This window comes from Gigantopelta aegis, chromosome 2, assembly GCF_016097555.1.
Source record: "Gigantopelta aegis isolate Gae_Host chromosome 2, Gae_host_genome, whole genome shotgun sequence".
Taxonomy (NCBI): Eukaryota; Metazoa; Mollusca; class Gastropoda; order Neomphalida; family Peltospiridae; genus Gigantopelta; species Gigantopelta aegis.
Genome location: NC_054700.1, coordinates 54,126,125 through 54,147,364, shown reverse-complemented (window position 1 = coordinate 54,147,364; position 21,240 = coordinate 54,126,125). Strand labels below are relative to the sequence as shown.

At 39.1% G+C, this 21,240-nt stretch overlaps 2 protein-coding genes across 3 annotated transcripts; both read right to left on the bottom strand.

Moving 5' to 3' along the window:
- Window positions 1-1,559: 1,559 nt before the first annotated feature.
- On the bottom strand, window positions 1,560-8,394 carry LOC121389059 (peptidoglycan recognition protein 1-like). The gene is made up of 7 exons (XM_041520678.1): window positions 8,302-8,394; window positions 7,212-7,257; window positions 5,916-6,085; window positions 5,316-5,364; window positions 3,861-4,082; window positions 3,022-3,135; window positions 1,560-1,806 (listed from the first exon to the last, which is right to left on the bottom strand). Exons 1-7 carry the CDS (start codon window positions 8,392-8,394, stop codon window positions 1,580-1,582), a joined length of 921 nt encoding a protein of 306 aa, XP_041376612.1. The 3' UTR covers window positions 1,560-1,579.
- A 4,799-nt stretch (window positions 8,395-13,193) lies between these two features.
- Window positions 13,194-18,744, bottom strand: LOC121387167 (purine nucleoside phosphorylase LACC1-like). Of its 2 annotated transcripts, none has more exons than XM_041518196.1 (2): window positions 18,637-18,744; window positions 13,194-15,487 (listed from the first exon to the last, which is right to left on the bottom strand). In XM_041518196.1, the coding sequence occupies exon 2, from the start codon at window positions 15,460-15,462 to the stop codon at window positions 14,194-14,196; it is 1,269 nt and encodes a 422-aa protein (XP_041374130.1). In that variant the 5' UTR covers window positions 15,463-15,487; window positions 18,637-18,744; the 3' UTR covers window positions 13,194-14,193. The 2 variants fall into 2 exon arrangements, with proteins under 2 accessions (XP_041374130.1, XP_041374135.1); XM_041518201.1 differs by lacking the exon at window positions 18,637-18,744 and adding an exon at window positions 18,065-18,192.
- Between the last annotated feature and the right edge of the window lie 2,496 nt (window positions 18,745-21,240).

The following is a 21,240-nucleotide window of genomic DNA, read 5'->3' as shown; positions in this document are numbered from 1 at the left end:
ACACACACACACACACAGACACACACACACACATACACACACACACACACAGACACACGCACATACAGACACACACACACACACACATACAGACACACCCACACACACACACACACACACACACACATACACACACACACAGACACACACAGACACACACACATACATACACACACACACACATACACACACACATACAGACACACACACACACACAGACACACATACACACACACACACACACAGACACACACACATACAGACACACACACACACACAGACACACACACACACACACACACACACACACACACACACACACACACAGACACACACACACACATACACACACACACACACACACACAGACACACAGACACACACATACACACACATACAAACACAGACACACACACACACACACACACAGAAAGAGAGAGAGAGAGAGAGAGGGGGGTGAGGGGGGAGAGACACAGAGACACACACAGAGAAAGAGAGAGAGAGAGAGAGGGGGGTGAGGGTGGGGGAGAGACACAGAGACACACACACAGAAAGAGAGAGAGAGAGAGAGGGGGGTGAGGGTGGGGGAGAGACACAGAGACACACACACAGAAAGAGAGAGAGAGAGAGGGGGGTGAGGGTGGGGGAGAGACACAGAGACACACACACAGAGAGAGAGAGAGAGAGAGAGAGAGAGAGAGAGAGAGAGAGAGAGAGAGAGAGAGAGAGAGAGAGAGAGAGAGAGATTAAAAGCGAGATAGGGGATGAAGAGGGAAGGAGAGAGTGTGAGGAAGGGAAGTCGGAGAGGATGAGCGAAGGGATGGAGAGAGATTTAATTTCTGCCCAGTTTCCTCAAAGCAAGAACAATTTCTTACAAACTCTATTTATTATTACCCTTACCGGACACACACACACACACACACACACACACCCTCCCCCTACTCCCCCCGTCCCCCTACATACACACGCCTGTTAGGGATCATATAGACTGGATGCGGCTAAACAAATAGTTTCAATGAGCATCCCTAGACTGGATGTGTGCGATGAGTGTAATATTGTATATGGTGTATGTGCCCAAAACGCTAGCCACAGACACATCAAACGCAACAAGGAAGGGAATGTTTTAGTTAACGAAGCACTCAACACATTTTATTTACGGTTATATGGCGTCGGACATATGGTTATGGACCACATAGATATTGAGAAAGGAAACCCGCTGTCGCCACTTCATGGGCTACTCTTTTTGATTAGCAGCAAGGGATCTTTTATATGCACCATCCCACACACATGATAGCACATACCACGGCCTTTGATATACCAGTCGTGGTGCACTGGCTGGAACGAGAAATAACCCAATGGGCTCACTGGTAGGGATCGATTCCCAATCGACCGCGTATCAGGCTAGCGCTGCACCACTGAGCTACACCTCGCCCTCTCAAACGCAACAATAGGACCGCACGCACGCACCGCATGCAGTTTATATGAGCTTTTAAAAAAGATTATAGTTTAAATGTGTCATAATTTTCATTCTTAAAATTACATAACAAACGATAGCGATATACATTTGTAATGTTTTTATTCAAGAAACTCTTGCATTATTAAAATTAAAATGCGGCCATCTTGTTATTACGTCATGAAGTTTATCACCCGGACACAACGTGTGCGGATTGGTGTCACGGTGTCCTAGCAACGTGTAGTCTGACCTCACTTTATGGTTTCTGGTCGTGCAGCCGATTAGCTGATGTAAGGCTCTCAAAGCTTTGTGATTGGGTGGCCTGTCCATAAAGTTCCCAATGACACAAAATCCTATAGAAGAACCCAATTAAATTAAATAACCGGTTAAAGGGACATTCCTGAGTTTGCTGCATTGTAAACTTACAGATTACATATATCTTTTGTTTCTTTACAATATCAGTGTCTGTATATTCAACGTGTTTCTGGTCTTCTTAGTATTTGTAAGAAGCCCAAACTGGATTTTGTCTTCAAATAATTTCGTACGTACGAAAAAAACAAATAAATTTAGGAAATAAAATGAAATTTAACCTAGTACAAATATTAGAACAATCAGAAACACGTTTAATATACAGCCACTAATATGTTATGCAGAAAAATATATTTGATATTTAATTACAATCGTTAAAAAGTCTCTGTTAGTTGATAACATCTTAGAAATTGCAGCAAACTCAGGAATGTCCCTTTAAATTTAAATAACAGGACGTATCTAAAAGCAAGTTTTTGTTTAGTTTTGTTTTGTTGTTGTTGTTTTTTTAGTAGTTTTTTTTTATTTCTCTTCGGTTGTTTTTTGTGTTGTTGGGGGTTGGGGGGGGGGGGGTTGGGGGGGTTGGCATCAGGTTTTTTGGGGGAGGGGTGTTTTGTTGTTTTTATTTATTTGTGGGTTTTGTTTTTTTGTTTTTTTTTTTTTTTTTTTGTAGGGTTTTTATTTCTTTTTTACTTTTTTTTTTTATACTTTTGTTTGTGGGGAGAGGGTGTATTTCTTTATTTGATGATGTGCTGTACTTTTGTTTGTGGGGAGAGGGTGTATTTCTTTATTTGATGATGTGCTGTTCTTTTGTTTGTGGGGAGAGGGTGTATTTCTTTATTTGATGATGTGCTGTTCTTTTGTTTTTGTTTTTTTCTGTTTCTTTTTTGTTTTGTTTTGTATGCTTTTTTGTTGGGTCTTCTTTTTTTTTCCTTCTTTTTTTTTGGGGGGGGGGGTGGTGGTGGGGGGGGGTCTTGATGGGTTTTGTTCAATTACTGTATATGCAATGTATCAGTCGTTAGTTTTAGTACTTAATTAATATCGGATTTTTAAAACTATTATGTACGAAATAACTGGGAAGAGAAATTCTGTTTGAGCTCCTAAAATCATTAGGACGACCTTAATCTGATGATGCTATGCCATCAGCTATTCTTGTGCGAGGTGCTCGTATCGTGTGTAAATGAATACCGTGTTGCAATAGGTACACAGTAATGTAACAGTTATTAACAGTAATGTAACAGTTAAAGTAACAGTTATTCTACCTAGCGCCACGTCGTTGTAGTGGCGAGTGTGAGAGCCGTGGCGGGTCCAGCCTCTGCCTTCGTACACGTTGCCGTCCTCCCCCACCAGGAAGCTGTAGGCAATGTCGTCCCATCCTGTAAAAGATGGAATGAGCGATTAAAAGAAATGAATATTTGCTTAATGGATTTTAATGCATTAGTATGTTACAAACTACGGCCATTTGATGTGTAACATATAGGGATGTTCTAACACAAGGTTGAGAAAGTGAGATGAGAGAGAGAGAGAGAGAGAGAGAGAGAGAGAGAGAGAGAGAGAGAGAGAGAGAGAGAGAGAGAGAGAGAGAGAGAGAGAGAGAGAGAGAGAGAGAGAGAGAGAGAGACAGACAGACAGACAGACAGACAGACAGACATTGACAAAGAGACATTGACAGAGAGACAGAGACAGGGAGACAGAAACAGGGAGACACAGAGAGATACTCAGAGAAACACAAGAGAATAAGAAATATAACACAACCATCATATAGTCTACTACCGCAAACCAGCCAATATCGTTTATATGCACGTTCCCATACACAGAATAATACATTCCATGGTCGTAGGATCGAACCACCTCTGATTGTTTTCCCCCGCAACAGATATATCAGTGGTCGTGGTATATGCTGTCCTGTCTGTAGATAAGTGAATATAAAAGACCTATTACTAGTAATGGAGAAATGTAGCGGCTTTCCTCTAAGAGTACGTGTAACAAATTACAAAATGTTTGACATTAAGTAGTTGATGAATAATTAAAAAACCATGATCTAGTGCAGTCGTTAAACAAAATAAAACTAACATATGTATGAGTTAATAATGTTACATACCATGACCGTCCATGTGATAATCTTGGTACGACTTCACTAGACGAATACACTGTTCACGTGTCTTGCAGGTGGGCGTGGCTCCGTGATGGACAACCAGGAACTGGGGCGTGGCCGGAAGTAGAGACGTGCTGATTGGTTGTCTGGCCCCCCACTCCTCTCTGGTAACGATATTAGGACAGCCGGACAGTTGAGTGGCAGGCTTGAAAGTTGGCAGACCAAGGCCTGATTGGGCAAGAGTAATAATCAGAGATTTCACCAATCTAATTAAAATTAGCTCCACTATTACATGTGGATCTAACACCAGCCAGTTGGAGCTCATGTCCACCAATCAAAACCTTACTTGCAGAATCCTGCCAGTGATTTAAAAATAATTTGAAAACATTCCGAATTATCCTGAGGGTATACGATATGTTTCATGTGAATTACGAATGCCTTATTTAGACCAGTAGAACTAATTTTAATCTGATTGCTAACAACACTGCGTAGTCCCCAATGTCCAGGTAACATTTCGTCTGTAAATAATAATTTAAATATTGACCAATCACACTTCGCCTTTTATAACGTTATTTGGGAGCATACAAATTCTAAAAATATCGGGCGAGTCTATTTTAGTGGCCGCAGTACAGCGAACCATACCAATGCGTACGGGGTGGGTTATCAGTCTTCAATTTTACATTAAAAATTATTTATTTATTTATAAAAAAACTAAAACTAAATCAGTCTTCAGTTTTACATTACAAATTATTTATTTTATAAAATAAAACATGTTTTATGGCATTCGTAATTCACACGAAACATGTCGTAATTCGGAATGTTTTCAAATTATTTTTAAATCACTGGCAGGATTCTGCAAGTAAGGTTTTGATTGGTCGACATGAGCTCCAACTGGCTGGTATTAGATCCACATGCAATAGTGGAGCTAATTTTAATTAGATTGAGATTTCACCAGAGAGTTATAAGAAATGGTTGAATCCAGTTTAAAAATTAATTATTCCTCTCCACTCATTACAATTTAATACCACCCTTACTTTCTTCCACCCCATCTCTATCTTATAAGCATTCGAACTTGTTTGATATCAGGGTCCGTACTTTAAAAACTTGAAAATCTAAACTAAATATTTCGCCCATTTTGCATTCAAACAGCATGCAATTCATTATAGTAAAACTTTAAGTCTAGAATAATTTAAAATATTGTAAATGAAATATTGAGAAAAAACTAATAATTACTGTTACAGTTAAATACATTATATTTTTGCTAGAAAATATATTTATTTTAATTACATGCTTCAATACATTTTACTTAGACGATACACAATCGAAATGAATCTTTTCACATGTGCTGGAGGTTCAAGTACGGCTCGTATGGGCACACAAGCTCCAATTCGCCAGATATCCTAGCGCTGTTAATTGGAAGTTACATCAAGTAGACTCAAGAAACATAAGTCTAACACTAACCTGTGCATTGGTCATGAAACGCGACATGTGCATTTTTCACCCAGGCAGGCTAAAACAAATAAATTCGCTTATGTTAATCACTGTCATACATTACATACCTACTGTGTAATTGTAATGGAATAAATCTATATGTTACCATAAATAAAGAACATAATTATTACATAAATATAAATAATTTTTATCAGTTCAACAAAAACTTTGTAAAAGGATTAATATCCGCAATAGTGGATAATAATGAAATAAGTACATATTGTAAATAAATGAATAAATAAATAAATAAATAAATAGTGCGGCGCACACTTTTGGTAAACATGTGCGTGTGCGTGTGTTTTTGAGAAAGACAGAGACACGCACATATAGAGTCTGAGAACCAGATATAGGGCTGTACGTATCTTTGTACGTGGGAGTGTGTGTGCGTGCGCTCGCGCATGTGTGTGTATGTGTGTGTGTGTGTGTGTGTCTAAATCTCTCAGCTTGTGTGTGCGTATGTATGTATGTTTTAATGTGTGTACGTGTGTGAGTGTGTGTACGCGTATGCGTGTTTCTTTGTTCCTGTGTGGATATAATACATGTACATTCATGAGATAGGGGCCTACGCACGTTTAACGTAGCCGTTACAACTGAGGTCCACCCAGCCACGTGCTGTTCCCTTGAGGTGTCCGTAATTGACAAACATTCTGCTTGTTGAAGGTGTCCGTTTGAGGGACTCGAGTCGCTGGCCAAAGCTCTCAAAGTTGTATCCTCAATGGCGCATACACACTGGAAACTCACTGAACGAAGAACATATTATATAAAAGGCAGTGACACAACAGCTGGCCTCTATAAGGCAGGATCACGCGACAGCTGACCTATTTAATGCAAAGTCGCACAGCAGTTGACCTCTTTGAGGCAAGGTTGCACAGCAGTTGACCTCTTTAAGGTAAGGTTGCACAGCAGTTGACCTCTTTAAGGCAGTATCATGTGACAGCTGATCTACTTGTGCAGGATGTCACTGATGTTGACACACTTAAGGCACGTTGGCACAGTAATTGAACTAATTAAGGCAGGTTCGCATGATAGCTGACATACTTAAGGCATAGTGGCACGACAGTTGACCTAATTAGGGCAAGGTCGCACAGCAGTTGACCTAATTAAGGCAGGATCACGCTACAGTTGACCTACTTACGGCAAGGTCTCACGTCAGTTGACATACTTAAGGCAAGGTCGCACATCAGTTGATCTAATTATGGCAAGGTCGCACAGCAGTTTGATTTAATTATGGCAAGGTGGCACATCAGCTGATCTAATTATGGCAAGGTCGCACAGCAGTTTGATTTAATTATGGCAAGGTCGCACAGAAGTTGATCTAATTATGGCAAGATCGCACAGAAGTTGACCCATTTAAGGCAGGTTGGCATCGTAGCTAACCTACTCAAGGCAGGTCACATGACAGTTGACTTTGAGACAGTGCTGCACTGCAGTTCACTTTCGATTAAAGTTAGTTAGTTTTAACGATAACACTTGAGCATATTGATTTATCAATCATCCAAGGCAGAGTGGCATTGGATTACGTGAGTGAAAAAATTAAATATACAAGTCAACGAGTTCAGGTGACCTTTCATTTGATCAATCAAAACACCGACTGTAAAATCTGATGTCAATCAAAATGGACACATCCAATGCATCCAGTTCCATAAAAGTGAGACAGAATTAGTAAATGAAGTCTATAAATACAATTGTTACGTATATTAATGTTAATATATAATGTTTAATAGATGAGGGGGGGGGGGGGGGGAGAGGGTATTAATGTAGACATGAGACTTGATTAGCTATTGTGAGGTGTGTTTCTTAATGTACGTTTAAATCATGTTGTCATTTTATAGTACCATTCTGTAAAAGATGTTTTAAACACCTTACCATTGCACTCCTTTATATAAATTTGTGATGTATCAACCCAGGCGTCCTGTAATTAAAATATATACTCTTAGCTTCATGAAAGAGTAAGTATTAAGTCAACATATTTACTATTTAATGAAATATATACTAGTAAACAAACATAAAATAAATAAATATAACATACGTTTTACATTGTTTGTTTAAATACTAGATAATACAGTTTAACACAGAATGATATTTAAAATCTATCCAATGCAGTTCACAACAGCTGTCTGTTTGTCAATCTGTCTTTGTACCAATTCGTTTATGATCTGATCATATAAAAAAGAAATAATTTTTTTTTATTTAACGACGCACTCAACACATTTTATTTACGTATATATGGCGTCAGACATATGGTTAAGGACCACACAGATTATGAGAGGAAACCCGCTGTCGCCACTACATGGGCTACTCTTTCCGATTAGCAGCAAGGGATCTTTTATTTGCGCTTCCCACAGGCAGGATAGCACAAACCATGGCCTTTGTTGAACCAGTTATGGATCACTGGTCGGTGCATCTGATCATATAATGATAATGATGTTGATGATGATGATGATGATGATGATGATGATGATGATGATGATGACATTGATAATAGTTTTACTGCTGCTGGTTTTGATTGTGATATAAGTTATTTTCAGATTTCTTTTTATTACTGAGAGCAAGATATTTGTGTGTTTGTTCGTGCGGGAGCAGGACTTAGCCACATGGTCTAGGATCGATCCCCGTCGGTGGGCCCATTGGGCTTATTTCTCGTTCCAGCCAGTGCACCACGACTGGTATGTGCTATCATGTCCGTGGGATGGTGCATATAAAAGATCCCTTGCTACTAACGAACACATGTAGCAGGTTTCCTCTCTAAGACTAAGTATATATAAAAAAAATTAACAAAAACATTTTGACATCCAATAGCCGATGATTAATAAATTAATGAGCTCTAGAAGTGTAGTTAAAAACAAAAAACTTTTTTGTTTTTGTTCGTGCGTGTCCGTGCACTTTATAAGAGAAAAGCGCCCTCTTAATCGACTCGGTCTTTTAAAGCGGTGCCTATTGCTTGAACGGTCTTTACCTGCCCATTGAAGTCCACCACAGCGTGTATGGCGCCGTCTGGCGATGATGATTGTCTCCCTTTGTATGGGAGACAACTCGGACCAGACAGCATTCCCAATTTGACGTCAGTCCGATTGTGATATCGCTGAATAGCGACTGGCTCTGACGCACATGCGCACTTTGATGCTGTTGTCGATTCCAAAACGAGGCACAGAACGAGTAGAAAAACTAAGGCCATTTTCTGTGAATAGTGTTTTAAAAAATGGATAGTAATATAAAATAATATATATTGGAAATTGGAACTACAATCAACTGTCTTTGGGGAGGACTTGTGATATGATATTTGTCCATAAAAACGTGCATGCATTTAATATTTATATGATGCCTGGGGCGTAGCCAGAGAAGAAGAAAAATCCGAGTCAAACCCAGACCTGTAAAATAAATATCAGTGTCATGGGAAAAATAAAATAAATCTGGGGAAATTCCAGATGAGGCAAGCGCCCCGTCTGCCTGATGCTGGCTACGCCATTGGATGCTCATAAATTAATAAATTAACAATCCCTTAGAACTCTTACAACCTAACCCCGACATTATCCATTTATAAACGATCGTGATCAACCCCTGTTACTTTTACTCTGTTAGCTGATGTTCAAACGGGTGCAGGCACGTGTGCAGGAATTGTAGCGGGGGGGGGGGAGGGGGGAGGGGGGTCTAGACTGTGGCGACAGAGATTTACTGGGGAGTCGAGACATGCTCTTCCCAAAAATGTATTAGAAAAAAAGAGAGGAGAAAATGTTCTTGAGCCGGGGTGGGGTCGACCCACAAACTGCACCCACTGCACCCACTGCACACGCGCCTGGGATGTGATATATAAATGTCTAGTAGCCAAACAAAATTATAGTCGCTCCATTTTCAGGGTTTGTGTCGATCTAGTTGGTAGACAAAACTAATGTAAGACATTACCTGCGATAAGCCAGACATCTGTTAATACCGACTTAACTCACAATATCGATCGTCTGTTTTATATATATATATATATATATACACGTGACCCCATATGATAAGAAAACATGCAGGTGCTTGCTGATAAATAGAGTGCAAACCTTAGGCAAGTTATGGTTTAAACTTTGTTTTGTTTAACGACACCACTAGAGCTCATTGATTTATTAATCATCGGCTATTGGATGCACTGGCTGGAACGAGAAATAGCTTTACCACTGAGCTACGTCCCGCCCCTCGGGCAAGTTAAAAGTTAAAGTTTGTTTTCAATATCATATTTATTCATCATCGGCTGTTGGATGTCAAACATTAAATTTTGGCATACGATCTCAAAGGAAACCTATAGTTTTCCTTTTCATGCATTTTAGGGCAACACATACCACTGTCTTTGATATAGAAGTCGTGGGATACTGGTTGTGGGGGGGGGAGGGAGGGGTTGCAACTCATCGTTAATTCTCGCCTCTTTATTTTATAACACAACTATTACAATTTGAATAAACTGCATTAAAAATATATTCAAAATTGTACATTTATTTAATTATTTAATGTTGTTTCAATTTTGGTGACGGCTTAAATTGAGAAAAATTTTTATCACCCAATTAACGTAATTAGTATATTTCATACATTTCAATCATACTTTTTTCTGTTACTTTTTCTGATATCCAATAGCCGATATTTATTTGGGATTTTGTTAAACATTCCCGTGGCATGTACTATCCTGTGTGTGGGATGGTGCATATAAAAGATCCCTTGCTGCTAATCGAAAAGAGTAGCCCATGAAGTGGCGACAGCGGATTTCTTCCTTTTTTAAAGGCTCATATAAACTGCATGCGGTGCGTGCGTGCGGTCCTATTGTTGTGTTTGAGAGGGCGAGGTGTAGCTCAGTGGTGCAGCGCTAGCCTGATACGCGGTCGATTGGGATTGATCCCTGTCAGTGGGCTCATTGGACTATTTCTCATTCCAGCCAGTGCACCACGACTGGTATATCAAAGGCCGTGATATGTGCTATCCTGTGTGTGGGATGGTGCATATAAAAGATCCCTTGCTGCTAATCGAAAAGAGTAGCCCATGAAGTGGCGACAGCGGGTTTCCTTCCTCAATATATGTGTGGTCCTTAACCATATATCCTACACCATATAACCGTAAATAAAATGTGTTGAGTGCGTCGTTAAATAAAACATTTTTTTTCCTTCCTTCCTTCCTTCGTTAAACATTCATTCACTCAATTTGTTTTCTGATCGGTTTTTGTCTCCAGTCAAATCGAATGTTATTTAGGGGAAATAACTCTTCTCGTCCTAACACAAGTTTGCAACATTTAGAATCATTGTAAAAATTATTTTGTTTAACGATACCACTAGAGCACATTGATTAATTAAACATCGGCTATTGGATGTCAAACGTGGTAGTTATGACACGTAGTTATCAGAGGAAACCCGCTACATTTTTTATTAGCAGCAAGGGATCTTTTATATGCACTTCCCACAGATAGGGGGCGGGAGTTAGCTCAGTTGGTCGAGTGCTCGCTTGAGTAACTTCCGTCGCAGGATCGAACCACCTCGTTGGATGCATTCAGCTGATTGTGTTTTTCTCGTTCCAACCAGTGCACCACAACTGGACAAAGGCCATGGTATGTGCTTTCCAGTCTGTGGGGAAAGTGCATGTAAAAGATCCCTTGCTGCATTAAGAAACATATAGCGGGTTTCCTCTGATAACTACGCCCCTGCGCGTGCTGTATCCTCACCGTGGTGCAGGGGTGTAACATTCTCTTTGAGAATGGCCAATACAGCACAAAATTGAAGTTTTGAGTAAAATTCAGTATCCGTAAAATTCTGTGATAATTGTGTTTTTGCACAGTTCTTTACACTGTTTTTGAACGAGTCAGAATTACCAAATGTTTGACATCCAATAGCCGATATGCTCTAGTGGTGTCGTTAAACAAAATAAACTTTCTTATAGATCTCAGGAATGCATGGTTAACGATTGCCAGTCAGACACCACTAGAGCACATTGATTATGTCATTACATTTGGTAATTTTGACATATAGTCAGAGAGGAATCCATCTACATTTTTCCATTAGTAACAAGGGATCCTTTATATGCAAAATCCTACAGACAGGGTAGCACATACCGCGGTCTTTGACATACCAGTCGTGGCATATCCCAGACATTTCGAAATATATTGGAATACGCATCGACACACACGTTAATAAATCGCAATGTATTGTTATACAAAAAAAAATGCAGCATCCATGTGTATTTCATTTTCATTTCAACTTATTTTCGTGCTTATATCCAATTAAGGTTCAAGCACGCTGTCCTGAGCACAGGACAGTGGTTAGTGTTTAGTTGTTAGTCGTTACTGGGAGAGGAGGGTGTAGTGGTCTTACTCGTTCTGAGTGAGTGAGAGTGAGTGAGTGATTTGTTGGTTGGTTGGTTGGTTGGATGCATGGATGGTTGGTTGGTTGGATGGATGGTTAGCTGGGTTCATTATTGGTTGATTGCTTGGTAGATCACAGGAATGCACGGGTAACGATTGTCAGTCAAACACCTCTAGAGCACATTGATTATGTCATTACATTTGGTAATTTTAACATATAGTCAGAGAGGAAACCCGCTACATTTTTACATTAGTAGCAAGGAATCCTTTATATGCACCATCTCACAGAAAGGACTGCACATACCACGGCCTTTGATATACCAGTCGTGGTGCACTGACTGCAACGCGTCGTATTGTCGCTAGTCTAGACCTCCGCTCCGCACACGCGTCTGGTTTATAATAAACGTTTATATATAAGAAAACAAGAAACCAAAATTACATATATTTTAATCTTTAATGATCAAATATTATCACACTGTTGATACGTATGTATAATTAAACAACCCACGGTATTATAAATAGATACATCCGAATATATTTTATGTTTGACTAAAATACATATTGCACATTAAATGGTGTCACAACATAATACATATAAAGTAATATACAATCTATATTTATTACGCATTATCTTATTTCAATAATTTGATATAACGTACATAAATAAATAAATAAATAAAGTATGTTTTCTATCTACTACTCATAACAAGAATGAAATATAATATTTTATCTTCAGTGATATTAATTGCTCCAAGAAACCACACAATAGTAAAACACCATCATATTTCTCTAAAAATGTTATATATATATATATATACACACATGTATATCATATATATATATACTATGATAATTTATTAGTTATAACTTCTGTGGCTTTCCTGAAAAATAAACACTCATTCAGATTCCAGTCGTATAATGTAACCGAAAAACAAGTTTAGATATGATAATTTACGAAATTCAGATTCTGTGGTATACATGGACGGTAGCTATTCCCACCCCAGCCGTGAACCTGAAATGGCCATTCAGCGGAGGATACTACTAATGGACCCATGCTTATAAAACTATAGACTCAAATATTTAATAGCATTAAAACACCAAACCACCATTTGTCTTGTTACTTCGTCATTCATTCATTTCAACTTTGACATAGTCATAGAGAGGAAACCCGTTACATTTATTTTCCATTAGTAGCAAGGGATCTTTTATATGCACCATCCCAGAGACAGGATAGCACATACCACGGCCTTTGAAATACCAGTCGTGGCACTTTCCAGTTTCCGAAATATATTAAAATACGCATCGACACAAACATTAATAAATCGCAGTGTATTGCTATACAATAACAAAAATGCAGTATCCATGCGTATTTCATTTTCCTTTCAACACCTCAGTTATCTGGGCTGTCTGTCCAGGACAGTGGGTTAGTTGTTAGTAGTTAGTGAGAGAGTGAGGAGGGTGTAGTGGTCTTACCCACCGAGTCGTTAAAACTCGCTCTGGGTGGGAGCCAATACCTGGCTGTGAACCCAGTACCTACCAGCCTTATGTCCGATGTCTTAACCACGACACCACCGAGGCCGGTACCAGGCTGTGAACCCAGTACCTACCAGGCTTATGTCCGATGGCTTAACCACGACACCACCGAGGCCGGTACTTGTTATTTGCTGAAGCAGTTTAATTTGTTTGGTGACTGAAAGTAGGTTGACCTCTGTCGTATTTAAACAACCCATTAGTTTGAAGTTACCTATAATATTTAGTACTGCCGTGACTGATAACAACTGTGCCGTGATGGATAACAATTGTGCCGTGACTGATAACAACTGTGCCGCATGCATACCATCAACATTGTCATTTTTCAACTAGAGGAACAACAACATAATCTTCACAGTAGAGGGTTTGGGGCAGTGATAACCCCACTGCTTTTGACGTCATTGTCATATATACGAAAACTGTTTTAGGTTACTACAAACATCGGAAAGACCAAAAATATGTTCTGGAATGTGTAGAAATTAATAGTACTATAACAAAAAAAGTCATAAGTAAAAAAACTATTCTACAACATTCCAATCAAACAGACTTGATGCACTAAAGGTTTTAAAACTGTTCTAAGTCACTATAAACATTGGAAAGATCATATACATATATGTGTGTGTATGAATAAGAATAAGAATAATTTATTTGCATAACACCCGAATATGGGCAGAGCAAAAATAACAATATAATATACATTTATCTGCAGTAACAGTAACATAAATATACATTAATTACATGAACAAACATCTGAATCAACAAATACATATGTAATTTAAGCCTTATTACTAGTGATAGGGATTACTAGTGATAGGTGTGTGTGTGTGTGTGTGTGTGTGTGTGTGTGTGTGTGTGTGTGTGTGTGTGTGTGTGAATGTGTGTGTGTGTGTATGTGTGTGTGTGCGTGTGTGTATGTGTATGTATGTATGTATGTATGTGTGTATGTATATGGAATGTATGGAAATGAATAGTACTATTAAGACAAATCATACATCACATCATATTCTACAGCATTCGAATGAACCCGACTTGATTCCCAAAAGGAATACCATCTCTTTGGTGTGAGAAGCATTTGTCCTTATTGCAGAACGTGCAGATTCCTGCCGATCTATCGTCTATGTGTTCAGGAAGAATTCCTTCTTTCAGCAACATGATGGTGTTTGCTTTGAACATGTCCACGCAAGGCTTCCCCGCTTTGTCCCGGCCCACACAACTTGGACTGATGGCCGCAAGACCTGCAACTGTCGGATCGTCGGGTTCGAGCACAGCGCAACACGGTCGGAGGGCCGGTCCCATGGCAACGCGGACGTCTTTGGGATCACAGTTATAAACGCTAACCATTACCCGCAGTGTCTCCACTACCGCTGCCATGACCGTGCCTCGATAACCCGCATGCACGGCCCCACAGATCATCTTCACCGGATCTGCAAAAATGACGGGTATACAGTCTGCCCCAGGCGCTGCTAAGGTTACGCCTCTCCGATTGGTCACAATTCCGTCATACTTCACCGGTTCTTCTTTGTCCATTACCCAAACTGCATTTCCGTGTTCTGGCTTCAAGGGGTGGAAGGTCTTAAGATCAAAACCCGCCGCGGTCGCGACACGTCTTAGGTTTTCCTTGATGACAATTGGAGGATCTCTTTTCTTGACTGTGTAGTGGAGGTTTAAGGAGCTCATGGGTGGAATTGTGGTGATTCCTCCTGTCCTCGTGGTGAACCCATGAACAAACTGGTCCACTTCAAACAGTGGTGAATGCAGAATGTTCAGTTGCCCTATAGGATCGATACTCTGCAGATAGTTGGTTATGGTGACTTTTAAATCATCGATTCCATCATCCTTGTCTCGTACTTTCGACACAGCTGTAGTAGCATTTGTTTTTGTAGTTGTTGTTCCTGCTTCTGGGAGAGTTTTTATTTGCCACTGATGGACAGGTGTCAGCAAAATTTCACACGTATTAGTCCAAAATGTCAGACCTTCAAGGCAACACACTATTAGAATATCTTCAATATCCTTTAAATCGAAATCTGTTTTCGCTTTATAAAACGCCCCGATTTTGCTTGAACTCGTGACGACTTGGTGGCGGGTAAAAACGGACGTAATGGAAACACTACTGCTGATGACGTCATTCAAGTTGATCGGCGTGATGAAGAAGACGTGGTTGTCGATGTCGGTATTTCCGCTGATGAGCTCTTCTGTGTTTGTTAGAATGGAGTGGATGGAAGATCTGTCCTGGAAACAGTCAACGACTACGGCTCTGGCGTTTCTTTTCGACATCTTCCACTGCTCATAACTGTATTACCTGAAAATATACAATTACGAAGATGTTACACGTAAAATTGATAGCTCTGTATAACTGTATTAGCTGAAAATACACAATTACGAAGATGTTACACGTAAAATTGATAGCTCTGTTTATTGGACTAATTAATGTTTCGAGGTTTGTTGAGGGTTTTTTTCTTTTGATGGTTTGGTTTTGGGTTTTTGGTTGTTTTTTAGTGTATGTTTTTTGTTTGTTGGGGTTTTTTTTTATGGGGGGGGGTTGGTGTGGGGGGGTGCTGTTGGTGGTGGTGTTTTTTGTTGTTGTGGGTTTTTGTTTGGGGGGGGGGGGGGCTGAGGGTCACAATAACGGGACTCCTGTGACCGCTGGATCCGCTACTGATTTTAATCTCATTATTTGCATCTACGATTTCAAATTACTGAGTATACGAGTTACAAAATGTATAAAACTCATTATTTGTACGAAACTATTCATTAAGTAATTCGCCAACTGATTTCATAATCACGGGGGATTTGGAGGGTGTGGTGGAGCGCGTCGGGGGCGTAGCACAGTGCTAAAGCGCTCTCTTGGCGGCGAACACCGGCCTCGGTTGTGTCGTGGTTAAGCCATCGGCCATAAGGCTGGTAGGTACAGGGTTTGCGGCCCGGTACCGGCTCCCACCCAGAGCGAGTTTTAACGACGCAATGGCATTTCAGTATTTTCTATTAAAGTTGTTGCAAACATATTTTATTGTACACAGAACAAAAGAATTGGGCACACGTTTGACAACTTACGAGGCCCTCTTCTATATTCATACAATATACATGGCGACCTATATTACATAGCTGTAAATATAAACTACATGTATACATTAAAGGGACATACCCTATGTGTTAAACATTACAGCATATTTTTCATTATTAGAGCCGTCTTTGATAATTGAAATCAGACATTAATTATTTTATTGTTTATAATATCCATTTTCATTCAACCAAAGTGTCTCTGGTCATCTTGGTGTCTAATACCATGAAAACCTCTTTTTTTTTGAAGCAGGCATTTCTAAGAAGTAACAGTTATGGAGACAAGCTCCGATTTATTTAAAAAATAGTTCCCCTTTTCAACGACACAGACTCTATTTAAGTTCATTAAAAGTGTTTCAGTTTCGTAGATTAATCAGACTTTGTGTCCATTTTCATAAGTTGAAACTAGAGTCTGCGACTTTAACGTTTGATTGAATAGAAAGCTTTGAAACAGGCAAGTATATATCAATGTTTCAATGAATAGAAAGCTATGAAACGGGCAAGTATTACATCAATGTTTCAATGAATAGAAAGCTTTGAAACAGGCAAGTATTAGATCAATGTTTCAATGAATAGAAAGCTATGAAACGGGCAAGTATTACATCAATGTTTCATTGAATAGAAAGTATTATATCAATATTTCAATGAAGACCTTTTACAGCCAAATGTTTACATTACAAAATAATAAGACTGTGATTATGTCAGAATATTTTTCTATATATTGTTAGTGCCGCTGCTTATGGAAATATTCCATTTCAGGTTTATGAAACAAATGAGTGAAACTTTTCCTCCGTATATGTAATCTGACTCATGAAACCATATAACCGTAAATAAAATGTGTTGAGTGCGTCGTTAAATAAACCATTTCCTTTCATGAAACATTAAATGAATACAAATGACGTTTCGGCCGTAGCCGTACCATACATCGTCATTTTTAAAACAGCCAATCAGTGATTGTAGAAGCGATCTGCGCACATTAATTATCGAAACATTTTTACCCCGGATAGTTGAGCCTATATGAGTAACAATCGCTTTTATCCTATAACTTGCCCACAATATCCATGTCATAAACCTATTTGATATTTACCAGTATTAACTCGGTTAATGGTTTGCTGTCAATGGGTCATGTGTTTACAGCCAACAAGACTTGTGTACCTGAGCGTAACGTTTTGATGAGATTTAGTTACAGTGCGTGACGTCATATTACTGGCGTGGCGACTTCAGAACTTTGATTTACTAAATATCGAATTAAAATGTGATTTTAGAAGTGTTATACGATAAATAGAATTCGCTACTGGTGTTTTTTAATATGTAAAATATCAAACTCGTCTAGTGTATCGGTATTGGTCTCGGCAGAGCCTGGACAAGTACCGATTAACATAGACTGTTGCAGAAGTTTGTTTCTTTAGTTTGTTTAACGACACCACTAGAGTAAACTGATTTATCAATCATCGGCTATTAGATATCAAACATCTGGTAATTTTGACAAATTAGAGAGGATACTCGCTACATTTTTCCATTAGTAGCATGTGATCTTTTATATGCACCATCTCACAGACACGAGACTCGGTTGATATTTTCCATATTAAAAAACACTCGTGACGAATCCTCTATTTACCTGTCAGTAATTGTAAAATGGATTTTTTAATAAAACAATTTGTTTTCTACTTGTAAATAAAATTAATTGGTTGTACTTTCATTGACAAGGTATAATCTTTTCATTTAATAAATACTATTGTCAGAGCAAGCGTGTGGGAGCCCTCTAACAAAACTAGGTACCGCGTGTACTACGTCATAATGGGATCGCTCAGCTACTTACCTTTAGAAGGAACCACCCACACTTTTTTTTACGTCCGTTCGGACTAGCAAAGCGACAGAATTTAAAGCCCTCGATTATCACCGGACGATATCTGTACTCTGTTCTGTGTAAGCTAATATGATATTAGCACGATTATATTACCTGTTGTGACACACTACGTGTTAAAATACAGACGTGTGGAAATAGTGCAGAGTCAGTGTATGTTGACCCAGCTGGTATTCTAATCAAGATCGTGATTGACATACGTGACCTCTGACACTTGAGAACCACACCCGGAAGTAAGAACTTACACCGTTAATTACAAGACGTATTTGCCTAGTGATCTTAAAATTCGGTCAGTGTCTAACTAGCATAATCATCTCACCCACCCTTACCTTCCCTCTAGCTAACTGGTATCCTGGAATTTAACTGATAGTCCGATACTAGTAAATACCGACTAGTTCATAGCCGCGATTATCCTTGACAACTTAGGTCTGGTTTTTGAATGCGATTACAGCTGTTTTCATTCGTTACTTGTTAAAACCAAGTGTTTGTAATAATATTTTGTGTTCGGTTATTTTCGACAAGCCTACCCTGTAGATCCGTGCAGGCTCGATCGGTTGCCAGGAGTGGAGTGTCCTCAACAAATAGTTCACTACGTCGACATGTGCACTTGATATTTTACAATTAAAACTAGGTCAGACGAATTCGGAATCAGTAGGCTCAACAATGCAGGCAGGGCAGTTCGTATATACCAGTGGTAAAGCGCCCGCTTGATGCGCAGTCGACTCCTGAGGGTGGGCCCATTTTAGCTATTTCTCGCTCCAGCCAGTGCACTACGACTGCATTATTAGAGTTAGGTATTTGACACGTGTGTATTGATATATATATATATATATATATATATATATATATATATATATATATATATATATATATATATATATATATTACTATTTGTATTGAAATTTAAAGTGCGTGCAAACCAGTAATATGGTTTGCTCTCATACAGAAAACATTTTACTACTAGGTGCGTGCGTAGGTAATTATGCAGGGAGGTCTATACTGTGACGAGCGAAGTTTTGAGGAGGATCAGGTCCTGTTGAAATTACATTTTTAAAAACAGAAGACAATTAACATGAAGGAGGCGAGGAGGGATTCGACACCCAACTTCAGTCTCCGCAAAGAAAGGCGAGTCATCACTCCTGCTTCCCTCCTCACTCGCCTGAAATAGTTTTAGGAGAGTGGCAAATTGATCGCCTTGCAACAATAATGTTAAATTATACATTTTTGGGGCGGGACGTAGCCCAGTGGTAAAGCGGTCGGCCTGGGATCGATCCCCGTCGGTGAGCCTATTGGGCTATTTCTCGATTAATCCAGTGCACTGGTATATCAAAGGCCGTGGTATGTGCTATCCTGTCTGTGGGATGGTGCATATAAAAGATCCCTTGCTACTAATGGAAAAATGTAGCGGGTTTCCTCTCCAAGAAATTACTAAATGTTTGACATCCAATAGCCAATGATTAATAAATAAGTGTGCTCTAGTGGTGTCATTAAACAAAAAAGTATACATTTTATTTGAAACTTAATGTGATTGCTCGCTTGGTATCACCTTGATTTTGATCAGGCATTGACTGACACCTACCCCCCCCCCCCCCCCCCCCCCCATCTGCGCACGCGCCTGACTACAGCTTTGTAATGAAATGGTTGTTAAAAAGATTATTATTCAAGTTAAAGGTAAATATGATCATAGATGCACTTGACTATTTTTGTTCTGGCTTGAAAAAAAGTCGAAATACATTAGTTTCAACTGGCACCTAGACTATGCGTGCGTCATCCAAACGCAACCTGCCAGCCACAATGAAATAGTCGACCGCATGTATCTGTGATTTATTGGGCAAGTGGATCCCGTTATTACGTAGAAATAAAGTGGATTGCTGATTCTATACGAGAATCATTGATTAAAAGAAAAACGGTACCGTTATGTTATTTTGTAGTAGTTAGCTTTCTGACAAAGTTGTATTCTAGGTGCCATATCAAATGATTTCTCAAAATCAGCGAAAACCTCAAATTTGGCGCCCTAGGCTTGTGCCTAGTCAGCCTAATACGGCTCTGGCAGTCAGCAAGGTAATGAATTCGCACGTGAGTGTAAATGAGCCTTTACGGCTAATACGGCTCTGGCAGTCAGCAAGGTAATGAATTCGCACGTGAGTGTGAATGAGCCTTTAGATTAACCTAAAAGGTGTAACGAGGATGTTTAGTAATCAATCACTCGGCGACTCATTTCGAATCCTACCTTTAATGGCTAAATAATACACGCGAACTGCAGCTTTAAATACATGTTGGTAATGTATTGTAAACGGGTAAATAATACACACGAACTGCAACTTTAAATACATGTTGGTAATTTATTGTAAACGGCTAAATAATACACACGAACTGCAACTTTAAATACATGTTGGTCCTTTGCAATTTCCGAGAAAACCGGCTTTGAACATGTATTTAAAGCTGCAGTTCGCGTGTATTATTTAGCCGTTTACAATAAATTACCAACATGTATTTAAAGCTGCAGTTCGCGTGTATTATTTAGCCGTTTACAATAAATTACCAACATGTATTTAAAGCTGCAGTTCGCGTGTATTATTTAGCCGTTTACAATAAATTACCAACATGTATTTAAAGCTGCAGTTCGTGTGTATTATTTAGCCGTTTACAATAAATTACCAACATGTATTTAAAGCTGCAGTTCGCGTGTATTATTTAGCCGTTTACAATAAATTACCAACATTATTTAAAGCTGCAGTTCGCGTGTATTATTTAGCCGTTTACAATAAATTACCAACATGTATTTAAAGCTGCAGTTCGCGTGTATTATTTAGCCGTTTACAATAAATTACCAACATGTATTTAAAGCTGCAGTTCGCGTGTATTATTTAGCCGTTTACAATAAATTACCAACATTATTTAAAGCTGCAGTTCGCGTGTATTATTTAGCCGTTTACAATAAATTACCAACATTATTTGTCTACCCGTGACACTTCATTCTTCGAGATGTGGTCGCCAATTTAAGTGATAGAATTACGTATTAACTCGCCTTTAATGCTCAAAGTTTGTTATGTTTAACGACACTACTAGAGCACATTGATTTATTAACCATCATCTGTTGGATGTCAAAGGTTAGAAGACTGACACGTAGT

Bases quoted from the DNA above. Each gene is read 5' to 3' on its own strand.
- LOC121389059 (XM_041520678.1), bottom strand. From the start codon at position 8,394: ATGCTGTCTGGTCCGAGTTGTCTCCCATACAAAGGGAGACAATCATCA. The intron at 7,258-8,301 runs GTAAAGACCGTT...TTTTAATTACAG, and splicing joins TGGTGGACTTCAATGGGCAG to GACGCCTGGGTTGATACATC. The intron at 3,136-3,860 runs GTATGTAACATT...CATCTTTTACAG, and splicing joins TTATCACATGGACGGTCATG to GATGGGACGACATTGCCTAC.
- LOC121387167 (XM_041518196.1), bottom strand. From the start codon at position 15,462: ATGTCGAAAAGAAACGCCAGAGCCGTAGTCGTTGACTGTTTCCAGGAC.